Source organism: Doryrhamphus excisus, chromosome 23 (genome assembly GCF_030265055.1).
Source record: "Doryrhamphus excisus isolate RoL2022-K1 chromosome 23, RoL_Dexc_1.0, whole genome shotgun sequence".
NCBI lineage: Eukaryota > Metazoa > Chordata > Actinopteri > Syngnathiformes > Syngnathidae > Doryrhamphus > Doryrhamphus excisus.
In genome coordinates, this window is record NC_080488.1 from 11,207,695 (window position 1) to 11,221,088 (window position 13,394).

The window sequence follows — 13,394 nt, forward strand, 5'->3', positions numbered from 1 at the left end:
GTTAGTTTGGTCAAACCCACTGCGGACTGGCCTCCAACAGCACGGCTGTACGTTTGAACTCTGAGGCGGTTTCTCCTTTTTTGTTTTCAGCAAGCAGACAATGTGTTCTTGTTATGATCCAGTTGAGAACCTTGGCCTGTTTGCTCTGTCATAGGCCAAACGGCTATTACGACCAAAGCAATTGTCCATTGTTCGCTCCTGAATGAAGTCTCTCTCTCCTAATCTGGCCTTAGACTGTAGAGCTGCTCAAAGTCTCACAGCAATGTGTACACAATCCAAAGTACGACTGAAGAGTGTTGACTGAATAATCACCCAAAAGCACAAATAATAAGGTTAAAAAAACAGCCAACGCGCGATTCAGCAGGTCGTTGCGATTGCGTTTCCTATTGCTGAGACAGCATGAACTCCAATACATTAGTGTTATCGGGATAAATGCACTCTTTCCACGGAGAGAACACTTCCATAACGTGCCAGCAGACGGGAGTTTTAATGGCCTCCAGAGGGACAAGTGGCTGTTTTGAAGTCAGGAACAAATGTTTTATTGAATGCTGAACCGTTGGCATAGTGACACCGGGCAAGCTAACAAGCTTTTTATTAGACCATGCGCTGTAAAAAGTGACAGGTTACAAGAAACAGAGATTCGCCAAATAGTAATCCTACAGTAGGTACAGTTAGGATGCGCATAAGATGCACTGTGGTACTTTTGAACTCCACTTGCTAACGATGACATTGCAATGAGCAACTGTAATCTGAACTGTAATCTGAACTTCATTGTCGGAACAGCGGTGCTGGAAAAGGCTTCAACCTTTTTCTGTGATGTTCTATACGATCCTACAGCTGAGGCACCCACGCATGGAACAGAATCATGGCCTTATTTGGGAATGGAAGTGGGCTGCCCGAATGTTCCCCCCTGCGTCTGTGCTAAGCAGACAAAATACAAAATATAGACACACAAAGGCTTGCATGATTAATTTATCCGAGTATTATTGCAGAAATTGAATGTGGAAATGTTGCCAAAGCTAATACAGAGCCTTTTTGGTATCCATTGTACATGGTAGAAAGAGTTTTTTGGGGGGGAATGGCTGCAACCAGATAAAATGTGCTGGAAAACCATGATGCAAAGAAGAGTGGCGTTCAAGAAAAACATACAAGAACTGGGCTTTGCTCCTTGAATGGGTTAGGGTAAGAGTGTTGCTGAAAAAATGCATCAGAGGACATCAACATGACCTCTTTAAATGTAGCCCATCATGCTCATGACGACAAATGTTGCGCCATGCTGACCTCTAGCGGATGATATAAATATTGCAGAAACACCTTTGCGATACAGTGAATGGGGAAATTCCCTTCCATTATTATGCACTACTGCAAACTACAGCCACAATAATTAACATATTACATAAGTAACTACATAAGTGTAGTTTTCATATTTGTAAATGCATAAAGTTATTGGATGTTTTCCTTACTGCTGTGGTGGTTCAGTTTTAGTCATAATGTCACCAACATTTTTTCTGTACCTCCACCGTTTTGGGCAGGGTCTTTGTGGCATAACATAAAAGTGTGAGGCAATCACTTCCCCTTTTTTGTACCGCATAAGTCAAACAACTGAATGTTAACCTCAGCCTGAGAGTGGCAGATGTTCGTATACAACTGCCACCTAAACTGCATGGCGTTGAAGCCACGGTACCACAGTCTGTTGTTTGCAGAGTGGAGTGATGCCACCACAGGTCCCACCTTGGTCTGACCTGCCGTCCTAATGCACATACTAGGAGGAAGACAAAAGACAAGGTAATTCATTCATTCATTTTCTACCGCTTATCCTCACGAGGGTCGCGGGCGTGCTGGAGCCTATCCCAGTGGAATCCCGGTGGAATCAAACTCGGGTCTCCTAAGTGTGTGGCCTGCGCACACAAGGTTTATGATATTCTTTATTGTTATTTTCATCATGGTGCTACACATTTAAGGTGACATTCATAAATCATAACAGGAAATCCCTCTGGTCTGGCACCTTTGTAGCCTCGTTAACGTCTGAAGTTACACAAAGTTGCAGATTTGGTTTTGACACTGCAGTGTTTATACGATTGAAGTATTTTCCCATTGCATATTTTTTATCTTGTGTTATTTTTTTCTCTATTTGCTGCAAGTTTGCCGCTGTGAGCTACTGCAAATTTGTCTTTCTTCTCTTCTTTTTTCCTTAATTTTAGTCTGCCATTCCACGTGTAGTAACTAACTGTGAGTGTGCACTAAATGACAGAGGAACTATAAAATCAGGCCACCATCTCTGTGGGTGAAAGTCTTCATAGGCCTAAAGAGGAAGGGAGGTTCTTGGTTTACCGGCAGGAGGAAGACAGATTACTGTTACGCTGTGCTGTTTCCTGCTGTAATCACACCACGGATAAAGAATCATTTATGATATGACTATTTTTGGCATCAAATGCACACACAAAACTAGTTGATTTATGGCTGTTTTCATGTGATGGAAGGAATGATGCTGAATGCATCCCGGTCATGGAGCGGCTCCTTGGCGACCACATCATGCGACCACCATATGATAGAGTGGGAGGAGCTCATGGACAAAATGTACACATACTTCTACCTGCTGCTCTTCATCCCAGGGTTGCTACTCAATACCATAGCTTTGTGGGTCCTCTGCAGACACGTCAGGTGCACACACACACACACACACACACACACACACAATTACATGTCTTGACATGGTTCACTTGTTTGTATTGTGTTTGTGTGACAGAAAGAAGACCAAGACGGTGATCTTCATGATCAACTTGGCCTTAGCAGACCTGATCCACACCCTCTCTCTGCCACTCAGGATTTATTATTACTTGACACATACATGGCCTTTTGGACATAATATCTGCTTGCTATGCTTCTACTTAAAGTACCTCAACATGTACGCAGCCATTGGATTCCTGGTAAGGAGCAACTGTGAGAATGGACTCTTTTTTTTTTTTTTTCAAGGTTGTCAAAGGCAATTTATCCATACACATAATAATTAATAAGGCTGAAAATTCACCACTAATCAATTTCTTAGAAGATCAAAATGATCTTAGAAATCTGTCAAATAGGACACAGAATGATTCATAACATATGGATACTTTACAGAGAATAAAATTACAAATGTAAAGTAAAAAAAATAGTATCCTCAATACTTGATTAAATGGCAGCCAGAAAGTGTTTTTCAGATGTAAAAAAAATTATATCTAAACCATAATAAAGCCAAAATGGGAAGAGGCTTTTTTTTTCTGTGGAGCTAAAGACCAACCTGTTTCATAAACGATCACAACATATTGTTGGCTCATAAGTTAATAAGGAGGTTATGCTTTCTTATCCAGTTTGATAAAACATGCAGGAAACCTTTAGTCATTCAAAATGGCTTTTATTGTTTTTGTCTTAGATGTGCATCAGTGTGCAGAGGTGTGTCTTCCTGCTCCACCCCTTCGCCACTCGAAGGTGGAGGAGCCGCTATGACCTCGCCATCAGCGTCCTAGTGTGGGTGCTGGTCGGTCTCGCCTGCTCCCCTTTCATCATCATGCGGGCGAGCAGCAGTGACTCTCCCACATTTGGAACTTCTCAGGCTGTCTTCAACACATCCGCTTTCCTGCATGCCACCTCCACCCAACGGCCCGCAGCTTACATCACGCACAACGTGACGTCTTTGAACCAACCACCGAGCGCCAATGCAGCACAAGTCCGCTGTTTTAAAGACTTGCCTATGCGCCGCGTTCCCGTCCTTCTGGCTGTCACCTTGATGGTGCTGGCTGAGCTGTTTGGTTTCCTGATTCCTTTGGCGTCCATTAGCTGTAGCTCCATCTGCATCAGCCGCTCCCTCTACCACAACCAGGCATCAGACAACTCGCTGAGGCATCGCTCCTCATTCACCAGCGCTGACAACAACAACCATGACAGGCAGCAAAGTACCGGGGAGAAGCGGCGTGCCTTGAGGATGGTGCTGAGCTGCTCTGTCGTCTTCCTGTTGTGCTTTGCCCCGTACCACATGAACTTCCTGTTGTATCTCATGGTACAGCAGGACCTTGTATCAGACTGTGCCTTCAGGCTGGCTGTGCTCCAATTCCACCCCGTGTCTCTGTGTCTGGCCAGCCTGAGCTGCTGCCTCAACCCTCTGCTCTACTACTTCCTCACTGCAGAATTCAGGCTGCACCTTAGCAGGCGCTCGTCCACGTCAGTCAGCTCCCATACGGCGGTCACACACAGATTGTTGAGTTTTGAGAGTAGCTTTTGAGAAGCTGAGTGACTCAACTGAAATAAAACACGTGAGGATGAACACATCTTGACGCATTTTGTGGGACTAACGAGATCAACGTCAAGATCAACTGACCGAAACATTCTTTGACCTTAAATCCTCCCTGGGGAGCTCAGGAAAGGAAACGGCAGTCCCAGCAGATGTTCTCTACTGGTGGTCAGCTCATCTGATTTTAACTATCTGGAACTCTGAAATATGTTAGCCCGACGACAATCTACAAATAAAGCTTTTTGTGCTCATTTTTGGGCCCTTTTGTATTGAGTTGTGGACTCCTGTAGAGCAGCTACACACAATAACCATAATCTATTCCAGCTGTATTTCCAGACAAAACATATTTTAATTTATTCCACCCACGTCCATACGCCATATAAGGAAGTCTGCCCCTCTGTGACATCACAAAGAGGCACTTTTACCACCTATTTTGAAACTAAGCATTTGGAACCATCCCAAACTTCTTTAAGGGTTCACTTCCAAATGCACAAACCTCATTTAACACGAGAAAACAACATTCTAACTACATTTATGGAGTCTATTACACCCAAGCATATAATCCTACATCTTGGGAGTCAAATGTATTCATTTATTCATCAGAACAAAAATATCTTGCATTTGACTTGCTGCTAAAGAACTGTCATAAAAAATCCTTTCTATGGACGGGTGGCCGTGACAAGCACCAAGTTATGCGGGCCCTCGCCCTGTCAAGATGGAGGGAGTGCGGCACACATTTCTATGTAATTTATTGTCTGATTTAGCAAGGATAATTATGTCATACTTTACAGTTAGACATAACACAGGCTGCAGAAAGTCATGCAACATTATATCATCACCCACATCAATCTGATAGCACGCTGACAAGCACAAACTGACTGCACTATGATCCAACTCCGAGCACTTACTGAATGCACTCAGACGGCAGGCTGGGCTTGTGCTCCAACCCGAGGAGAGACGCCCGTGAGAGCCTCATCTTATCGGCTTTGACTGCAAAACAAACCAGCTGTGAGTTCATTTTCATCTTGATGGCAGTTGCAGCCGTTCCTCAAAACCATAAACCACCTGGTTCTGACTCCGGCTTTCACCACAACATCAAGTCACCAGAGATATGCACACGTCTGATTTCCTTTTCTTGCCTTGAATCGCAGCACCTTTTGTTGTGAAAGAATTACTTAATATGTAACAAAAATGTCTGTTTCCTTTTTTTAAACAATTTAAAAATACAGTAGGAAATGGTTTTATCCAATGGAAACATGCCCTTGAACAGAATAACAGTTCAGAAAATTCCTGTAAACCCCTCCCCCTTATTCACAGGAAACTCCGGGGGCTGAATAGCTTCTGCAGCAGACAGGCACGTGAAACAAAGACAGAGACACATAAAGGCATCATACGGAAATAGTGATATGAGAACAAAAAGCAGCTGGAGGGCCAAGCAGCAAACATGGAAAGTGAATGAGAGTGTGGAGAAGCATTGGGATGACTGATGTTTCTCCTTCCTGATGCTAGAAGGCTTCAAGGTTGAAGACAGAGGTGAGATACTGGAGTTGGTAAATATATTTCCTACGACTGAAGACAAAGTGTGTGGTTTGGTTTCTACAAGAGTTGGATGCTTGGAATGTGAAGGAATGACTCATGTGAATTTGTGCTGGGAGGAATGGGAGTTGTGTGTGTGTGTGTATGAGAGACCCCATGTCCACTACACGCATGCTCGTGTCACTGTGGTTGTGTTGGTACAGTACACGTGCACGTGCACGGAGTTCCGCGTTGGGTCCACACTTCCTCCCACAGACAAATGATAAGAAATGTGTGAGATGTTAGTCTATTCAAGATGGTTTCCACTCAGATGCTTATTTGTATGATGGTATTCTGTAGCTTAAGCATTTTTATACATTATGTGTTCAATTGCACTCAATATTCTGGGTACACACTGGACTGGTGGCCAGCCAATCACAGGGCATTTACAGACAAACAACCATTCACACTCACATTCATACAATTTAAGTCACCAATTAAGTTAACATGCAAACTCCACACAGAGATGCACAAATGGAGATTCAAACCCATATCTACTCTCCTGTGGCCACCATGCTATCCACTAGTCCACTGTGCAGCACTATCCAAATATAATTTCAATCACACATCCATAATATTAACCTCTCCAGTTATTATTATTTGCCTTAGAAATAAATATTTTTTGAAAAATGTGACTTTTAAGATGAGCTACCTGGAAAAGATTTTTAGACTCACTGAGTGCTATGAAAACCCCCAAAGCACGTTAATTATGACAAAATATGAAACTTAGGGGGTAGAGCATTTTCAGTGTGGCTTGTGTGACCTGTTTGTGGTGTGTGTTGAGGTAGGACTCATCATTCTTTCAGGGTGTATCAGTGTGGGGGGGCTTTCACACAGTTGGGTATCTCGTGCAGGTGCAAACGTGCTCAAAATAGCAACTTTCCATATGATTTTTAAAATTGACATAAGAATAAAAGTATTTATTTTCCCATCTAGTCCACTAAGATGACTCAATATTTCATTGTTTATTATTGATATTTATATTAAATATATAAATATCTATATCTCCCCACGTTGGAGATGATACAACAGGCACAATCAAACCTGCAATAAAAGCATGTTATTCTGGTGATCAAGTCTGGTGTTTGTGTGTCTCACCAAACATTATCATACATACAAAGATTATATTTTTTTAATGACCATAATAGAGATTTCCTAAGGTTTTATTCCCGTATTTGCGTGATTCTTTGTGCCGAGATGTTTGTCACGGTGTCATTGTTGGCTGATTTGCATGTGGACATGCATTACGTTAAAGAGCGCAGCGTTATCATTGTGGCTTTGCATATGTGTTGCAAATACCACCGCAAACGCTGTCACCAGATATGTTTATGTGCATGATATGATAAGTTACTTTCTAGTCGGTTGTTCTCAGAGCAAAACAGACTACCGGATGGATACAGAGCTTCCTGCACTGTATTGTACTGTACTGTACACGCCGCTGGTGTGGATGTGGGGTCATTTTTTTCTCCTCTACTTATTTTGAAGTCAACATATTTTGTCTCTCTTCCATGAAGGGAACACTGACCTTTCAACTTGTATGACCTCTTCCTCACCATGATGGACTATGACCAGACTGTGATCCTGATGCAAGCTCAGAGTGGATCTCCAGTGTATCGTGTCCGTAGCGATTAGTGAGTTCAAGATGAATGACAGCTGCAAAAACACGGGGGAGCTGAGGACGTATCAGCACCATATGTATGCGGTGGTGTACAGTGTCATACTGGTTCCGGGCTTGCTGGGGAACATCCTGGCGTTGTGGGTGTTCAGGGTTTACGTCCGGGAAACCAAGAAGGCTGTGGTGTTCATGATGAATCTGGCCGTGGCTGACTTGTTACAGGTACGACTCTTCTCAATGCATCGTAGCTGGACTGATTGAGATATGAGTTCTAATTGCTCCTGATACTCCATTCAGGTCCTGTCTCTGCCTCTGAGGATCTACTACTACCTGAACAACAGCTGGCCATTTGGTCACACCCTCTGCATGATCTGCTTCTATCTGAAGTACGTCAACATGTATGCTTCCATTTTCTTCCTGGTGTGCGTGAGCGTGCGTCGCTGTGAGCTCATCATGCGACCGCTGAGGTACAACACCTCCAGAAGAACGGCGGATGTGGTCGTATGCACCTTGGGATGGCTCCTGGTTTGCCTGTGCTGTCTGGCCTTCCCTCTGCTGAGACACATGGACCCTGACAATAACATCTTGACTTCAGAAGCGGGGGCCACCCTCCCTGGAGCTGACGAGGTGTGCTTCTCGGAGCTGCCCATGCAAACGGTCAGCTCATCGGCAGCCTGGGCTATCTTGATCATCGCCGAGCTCTTAGGTTTCATCATCCCGTTTAGTCTGGTGTTAGCCTGCACCTGCCTAACCGCAGGGAGTCTTCGGAGGCCAAAAGCCGGGGCCATTCCTGACCGTGGGGAGAAGCGCAGGGCTTTGAGGATGACTCTTAGCTGCGCCGCTGTCTTCCTCGTGTGCTTTGCTCCTTATCATATCACCATGCCTCTGGATTTCTTGGCCAAAGCCAATACGTTGAGTAGCTGTGCCCTGAGGGTCCTGATTCTGAGATGTCATCCCGTCACACTCTGCTTGGCCAGCCTCAACTGCTGCCTGGACCCCATCATGTATTACTTCACTACCAATGAATTCTGGAAGCGATTGAGCAAACCGGACATAACGGTTTCGGAGAACGGGACTTCCAGCAGGCCTGTTTCTTGACAAAGTGGAGGACTTGATGACTTGTTGAAGGACCGTTTTAGTGCACCATTTTCTACTTCTGGTAACATTGGAGTTTTGGAGGAGGAGGAGCCGATTGCCTTTACCAGAAAAGCGAAGTTGTGTCATTTAAAAGGTTTTCAAATTGTATTAAAAAAATGTGGACAGCAGTGTACTCTGGCATCGACAAGGGTGATTGCCGAAGAGCCCGCGATGAAGGTAGAGTCTGTAGAGCAGTTTCCTCGCCCCTCTAAAAAGTGAAAGAGTGCGATAATGCATTGTTTGCCTCTTCTTCCTGTATTTTTGAGTCATACCTACGTGTTGAACAACTGTGTGCTATGTGTGTGTGTGTGTGTGTGTGTGTGTGTGTGTCAAGAAGGCCTTCTGTTAGACGCTATTAGACGGAAATACACCCGTTAGTCAGCTTTCCAATTCATTCGCACAAAGATGAGCAGCAAACATGAAATTAAGTGGGTAAATTCTACTTTATTGAAGTGAGATCAGGTAAATATTTACACGTATTTGTTGTGTATCTAATACTCATGTAGCTGCTTCTGTTACAAAGTTGAGGAAAAAAACATTTTCAAACACACTTCCTGTGTGATTGTCTTTCAGTGTGACGCCGTTGAAAATAGTCTATGTCCAGGGCCCTGCAATAAGCATGCTTTTTGACACAGAAATTCATATATTTCCATTTTAAAATTCATTTGAGTAATAGTGAATCTACATGAACTTATATATTAAGCCTTTTGAGGACGGCGGGGATACAAGAATTGAAATTATCTGAACAAAATAGGAGAATATTCCACTTTGAAAGTGAAGGTTTTTGACACAAAGGGGGGTTAACACAAGCACTGGTCATATAGGGCGCTATACTTCACCATCAGGTATGACATCATTAAATACACATCATACAGCAGGACTTGTGCATCCATGAAAAGACAGTTAAAACCGCAACCGACATTTCCAAGGTGATTTGTGCTATTGTACTAAAACATATAATAATATAACACGTCACAGAATTCTGTACATCTCCTTGTGAGTTTACAAAGCTGCTCTGAATGTGCGCAGGCCAAACACACGCACGCTGTTGAAATATTAGATGTTGAAAAACAGAAGCGACCGATTCACTCTGCAGGAAGCTACGGCAACACGACAGAGGAAACAAAACGTAGTAAAACCTCAGTTAACAGGAGTATATGCCGTTTGTTAGCACAAGACTAGCGAGCTAATACTTGACAGCTAAGACCACCGATACAGCTTTAAGAGAATGTAGCAGAGGAGGCTAGAACTTAAATCCACGTGTCACTGAGGGTTAAAACAGGGAATGCAAATAAAACAGGAGCCTCGGCTCAATGTTGCTTCCTCCTCCACCTCCTCCACCTCCTCCCGACAACTCTCTCACGCTCTCGCACCAAGATCGGCTTCCCTTCAAGCCTTGCAGATCCGTGTCTCGGTTACAAATTTGTTTTCAAAGTGATGGATGGTGAAACACTCCTCTGCAGAACGCTTATGGATCCCTGCACCTGGCGGACACAAAAGTGTGAAGATGAAGTTGAGTTGATTGTGTCGAATAGTCGGGATTCACGGTTCTGCAAATTCACACACAAACTACATGAAAACACCACCACAATTCACACCACTTCACATAAATATGTGATAATATACTGTTACAGAAGCCCAGCATTTTACATGTCAGTGAGTTTATGCTTCACACTTTATTCGACGGTCTTTGAACACATCATGTGAGATGCAAAAGTGACAGCAATCTGTACAGCAATCATCCTTCATTATCATTCATTAGTGGTGGGTAGATGAAAGTGTGATCAGAGGCAAAACTAATTTATAGAGTCACTTTTATTGCAAATTGATCCAAAATCGGAGAAGAAGGCGATGGCTACCATGGACATGTCACAAAATGCATACCCGGATAGCAATCAAAATGCATTCAGAGTATGAAAAATGCATATTATAAAATGGAATGTAATATTTGGTCAAATATATTTAAGACAAAAATCAAATATTTAAATATGGATGAATTCAATAATACATGAAATGACATGTCATGCATAGTAATCTATGAATCATACTGTGTGTTTTAAACTGAAATTGACATTTCAAGTGGGTCTCTGTGCCTTGCTTTGGTTTTGTATAAACCTTTAGACCTCAAAATTCGCACTTACTTGCTGAACTGCAAATAAAACTGAGAAGTAAACGGTTACATCCATACCTGGGAGGCTGGCACGGCGCTCCATTCTGTAGGTGTCCTTGCCATTGCACAGGCGCCGGATGTAGAAGCCCAGAGGTTTGATGTCGTCAATACGCTCGGTCACCACCAGGTCCTCGTGCACCAAGTAGCTGCGGTACGAGCCAGACTGGACAGAAGCGCAGGGAAATTGGATTAACGGCTAATCCACGCAATGTACAGTATTCCATTGATATGAGAGTATAGCTGTGGAGACGTTGGTGCATTACTATTTCATCAAACCACATTTTGTTACAGACAGGCCTGCTGGGATTAAAACACAATCTCTGGAATGTGTCTAAATCCCTGGATTACCGCAGGTGAAATGTTGCTGCTGTCGGGTCTCCTGTGTTTTTGGCCGCTGCGTACTCACGATCAGCTGTGAGAAGAGGTCGATGAGATCCTGAGGGGGCAGCACCACTGAAGTGTTGAGTGGAATCACAAAGCAGGTCCTCAGAGTCAGGTCCAGATATGCTGTCAGCTTCTACTCAAACACACACACACATACATGAGAACAAAACTGAAGCATAGCACTTTACTTATTTAGGGGCCCTCATGGGGCCCTCCCTCACCCTGTTGAAGTCATGCAGGATGTAAGCGGGGTCTCCGGGCCTGAAGCGGGGCGGAGGGACACTGATGACGGCCATACTGTCAGAAATCTCCACCTCCTCCTCCACTCTTGGGAGATAGTACGGCCGGCTCTCGGCATCGCCCACTGCTGACACGTCACTGAACTGCATGGCTCCGTGATACAGCCTCTGGGCGACAGATGAGAGGAAAATGTCATCTCATGGGTGCACAGGAAACTGTACCTGCACTCGGATAGATGCTTTATTTACACACAAAGCTTGAAGATAACAGCTTGCATCAATACTGCCACCAGGGGGAGACAGAGTACCCTAAATGGAGCTGAACTGACCATGTTGAGCTAATGGGGTGTCCCTTTAGAAATTGTTACACGACTTCCTATTCAAAAGAGATGAGTGGATTTTTTTGGCTCTTTGTTGGTATAATAAAATTTTATTTTTTTCCAAAAATGTTTGTCTACATTTTTTTTTATTTTAATTACAGTCATGATCAACAACAATAAAAAATGATTCAATGATCTTCAAAAATTTGTGGTATCAGTAAAGCACTTACATAATTTAATTTGAACACTTTTTATAGCCCAATACATAAACACAACACACATTTAATTGATATTAACCACCAATTGATCATGTTTGTATAATAGCTGTTATGTTATGTAATAGCAATACATTTACCTTGGGGGTGAAATAACGATAGAGACATGCTCCCCCCACGATGAGTCCACTGAGGATGAAGGCGATGCCCAGCAGTGTGACCAGACAACGACCTGTGGAACCCGCGATGCCCACTGGAGCTGTGCCGAGCTCAGGGTCCTGCACACACGCACGTACACGCACACACACATAGTCATGGACGCGTTACAGTCATGCATTCATCCGTGTACTACTATCAGAGGTATTTGCAGTTTAAGGCCCGGGTATAAGTGCACCAATGTGCACACTGCACGGCGAGGAAAGCCCCCACCGAGTGCATCTGCTGCGTGCAGCCGGTGCAGGCCTGCTAGCGGGATTAACGTGAACCGTCCACAGTCGCTCACCTTCACAGCGACAGGCTCTTTGCCGAGAGCTTTCTGCGCCAAAGCCGGGTTAAAAGCAATCTTCACCATATTGCCGCAAAAAAAAGGTTTAATTCAAAAATGCAGAAACAAAAAAAGCCTTGCGATATGGATGCAGGACAGCAGGCTCGGTTTATTCTCTGCAGCTCTGCGCTGTGACGCACTTTCCAGCCTCCGTGCATGGAGCACTTCCGGTGTCCGAGGCGGATTAAGATGGCTGGCAAAACAACACACTCCAACTTCTGAATGCATGCGAAAAAGTAGTATAAAGATTTCTCTTCAAATAATGACAGTAATTGACAAACATACATTCTGTCAAATTTGTTGTTGCGTTCGTTGCGTTTAATTTAGTTTTAAATGGGCTTGTTTTTAAGAGGAGATGTCTCTAGTGCCCTCTGGTGGAAATCAGGGGAAATTACCTCCAAGAAAAAATAGCTGTATCGACTTAATACCAAATAAAACCATATCCACTATTACCGATACCGATGCTTTTGACTGGAACATTTTCAACATAATTGAATGAGTAGGTGATGTTGAATGACTTAATCATGATTATAATCAGAATACAATGCTGTAGAAAAGTTTTCACCAACCTATCTTAACAACACAAGACAATTGAATGATATCAACAATATAATTATTCAGTTATTCTTTTTATTTCATACAATTTTTTGAAAAAAATCAACTAAATAAGGACAAGAAGAGAAAAAGTTACTCTATTTTTATTCTTTTCTATTAACAATACATGTAAATATAATATATGATAAATTATATGATAAATATAGTTTTTTCTTTTTTTAAATGTCCTTACTCATCCATGAACACAGACTTATCTTTGTGTTTGAGGCAAAACCAGATATTCACACACATCACCTTTGACTTTGGAAAACAGTGATCATCATATTTGCCTCTTTTCTGATATGTTTCAGACCAAATATTGATTTGGTCAGTCTAG

The 13,394-nt window shown here is 43.1% G+C and overlaps 3 protein-coding genes across 4 annotated transcripts; 2 read left to right on the plus strand and 1 right to left on the minus strand.

Annotated features, from left to right (window-relative positions):
* The first annotated feature begins 11 nt into the window (after positions 1-11).
* On the plus strand, positions 12-4,508 carry p2ry10 (P2Y receptor family member 10). Of its 2 annotated transcripts, XM_058063786.1 has the most exons (4): positions 12-1,785; positions 2,481-2,661; positions 2,747-2,927; positions 3,410-4,508. In XM_058063786.1, the coding sequence occupies exons 2-4, from the start codon at positions 2,483-2,485 to the stop codon at positions 4,253-4,255; spliced, it is 1,206 nt and encodes a 401-aa protein (XP_057919769.1). In that variant the 5' UTR covers positions 12-1,785; positions 2,481-2,482; the 3' UTR covers positions 4,256-4,508. The 2 variants fall into 2 exon arrangements, with proteins under 2 accessions (XP_057919769.1, XP_057919768.1); XM_058063785.1 differs by having other exon boundaries at positions 12-2,661.
* Positions 4,509-5,630: 1,122 nt separating this feature from the next.
* gpr174 (G protein-coupled receptor 174) lies at positions 5,631-8,719 on the plus strand. Its single transcript, XM_058063201.1, has 3 exons — positions 5,631-5,797; positions 7,354-7,676; positions 7,752-8,719. The coding sequence occupies exons 2-3, from the start codon at positions 7,482-7,484 to the stop codon at positions 8,550-8,552; spliced, it is 996 nt and encodes a 331-aa protein (XP_057919184.1). The 5' UTR covers positions 5,631-5,797; positions 7,354-7,481; the 3' UTR covers positions 8,553-8,719.
* A 296-nt stretch (positions 8,720-9,015) lies between these two features.
* On the minus strand, positions 9,016-12,640 carry LOC131110269 (integral membrane protein 2A-like). Its single transcript, XM_058063202.1, has 6 exons — positions 12,422-12,640; positions 12,060-12,197; positions 11,367-11,552; positions 11,168-11,278; positions 10,780-10,924; positions 9,016-10,075 (listed from the first exon to the last, which is right to left on the minus strand). Exons 1-6 carry the CDS (start codon positions 12,488-12,490, stop codon positions 9,981-9,983), a joined length of 744 nt encoding a protein of 247 aa, XP_057919185.1. The 5' UTR covers positions 12,491-12,640; the 3' UTR covers positions 9,016-9,980.
* Between the last annotated feature and the right edge of the window lie 754 nt (positions 12,641-13,394).

Coding starts and splice junctions, on each gene's coding strand:
- p2ry10 (XM_058063785.1), top strand. CDS start 2,474: ATGGAAGGAATGATGCTGAATGCATCCCGGTCATGGAGCGGCTCCTTG. Junction 2,662..2,746: donor GTCCTCTGCAGACACGTCAG/GTGCACACACAC, acceptor TTTGTGTGACAG/AAAGAAGACCAAGACGGTGA. Junction 2,928..3,409: donor ACGCAGCCATTGGATTCCTG/GTAAGGAGCAAC, acceptor TTTTTGTCTTAG/ATGTGCATCAGTGTGCAGAG.
- gpr174 (XM_058063201.1), top strand. CDS start 7,482: ATGAATGACAGCTGCAAAAACACGGGGGAGCTGAGGACGTATCAGCAC. Junction 7,677..7,751: donor CCGTGGCTGACTTGTTACAG/GTACGACTCTTC, acceptor TACTCCATTCAG/GTCCTGTCTCTGCCTCTGAG.
- LOC131110269 (XM_058063202.1), bottom strand. CDS start 12,490: ATGGTGAAGATTGCTTTTAACCCGGCTTTGGCGCAGAAAGCTCTCGGC. Junction 12,198..12,421: donor AAGAGCCTGTCGCTGTGAAG/GTGAGCGACTGT, acceptor GCGTGTGTGCAG/GACCCTGAGCTCGGCACAGC. Junction 10,925..11,167: donor ACCTCTTCTCACAGCTGATC/GTGAGTACGCAG, acceptor GCTTCTGTCCAG/TCTGGCTCGTACCGCAGCTA.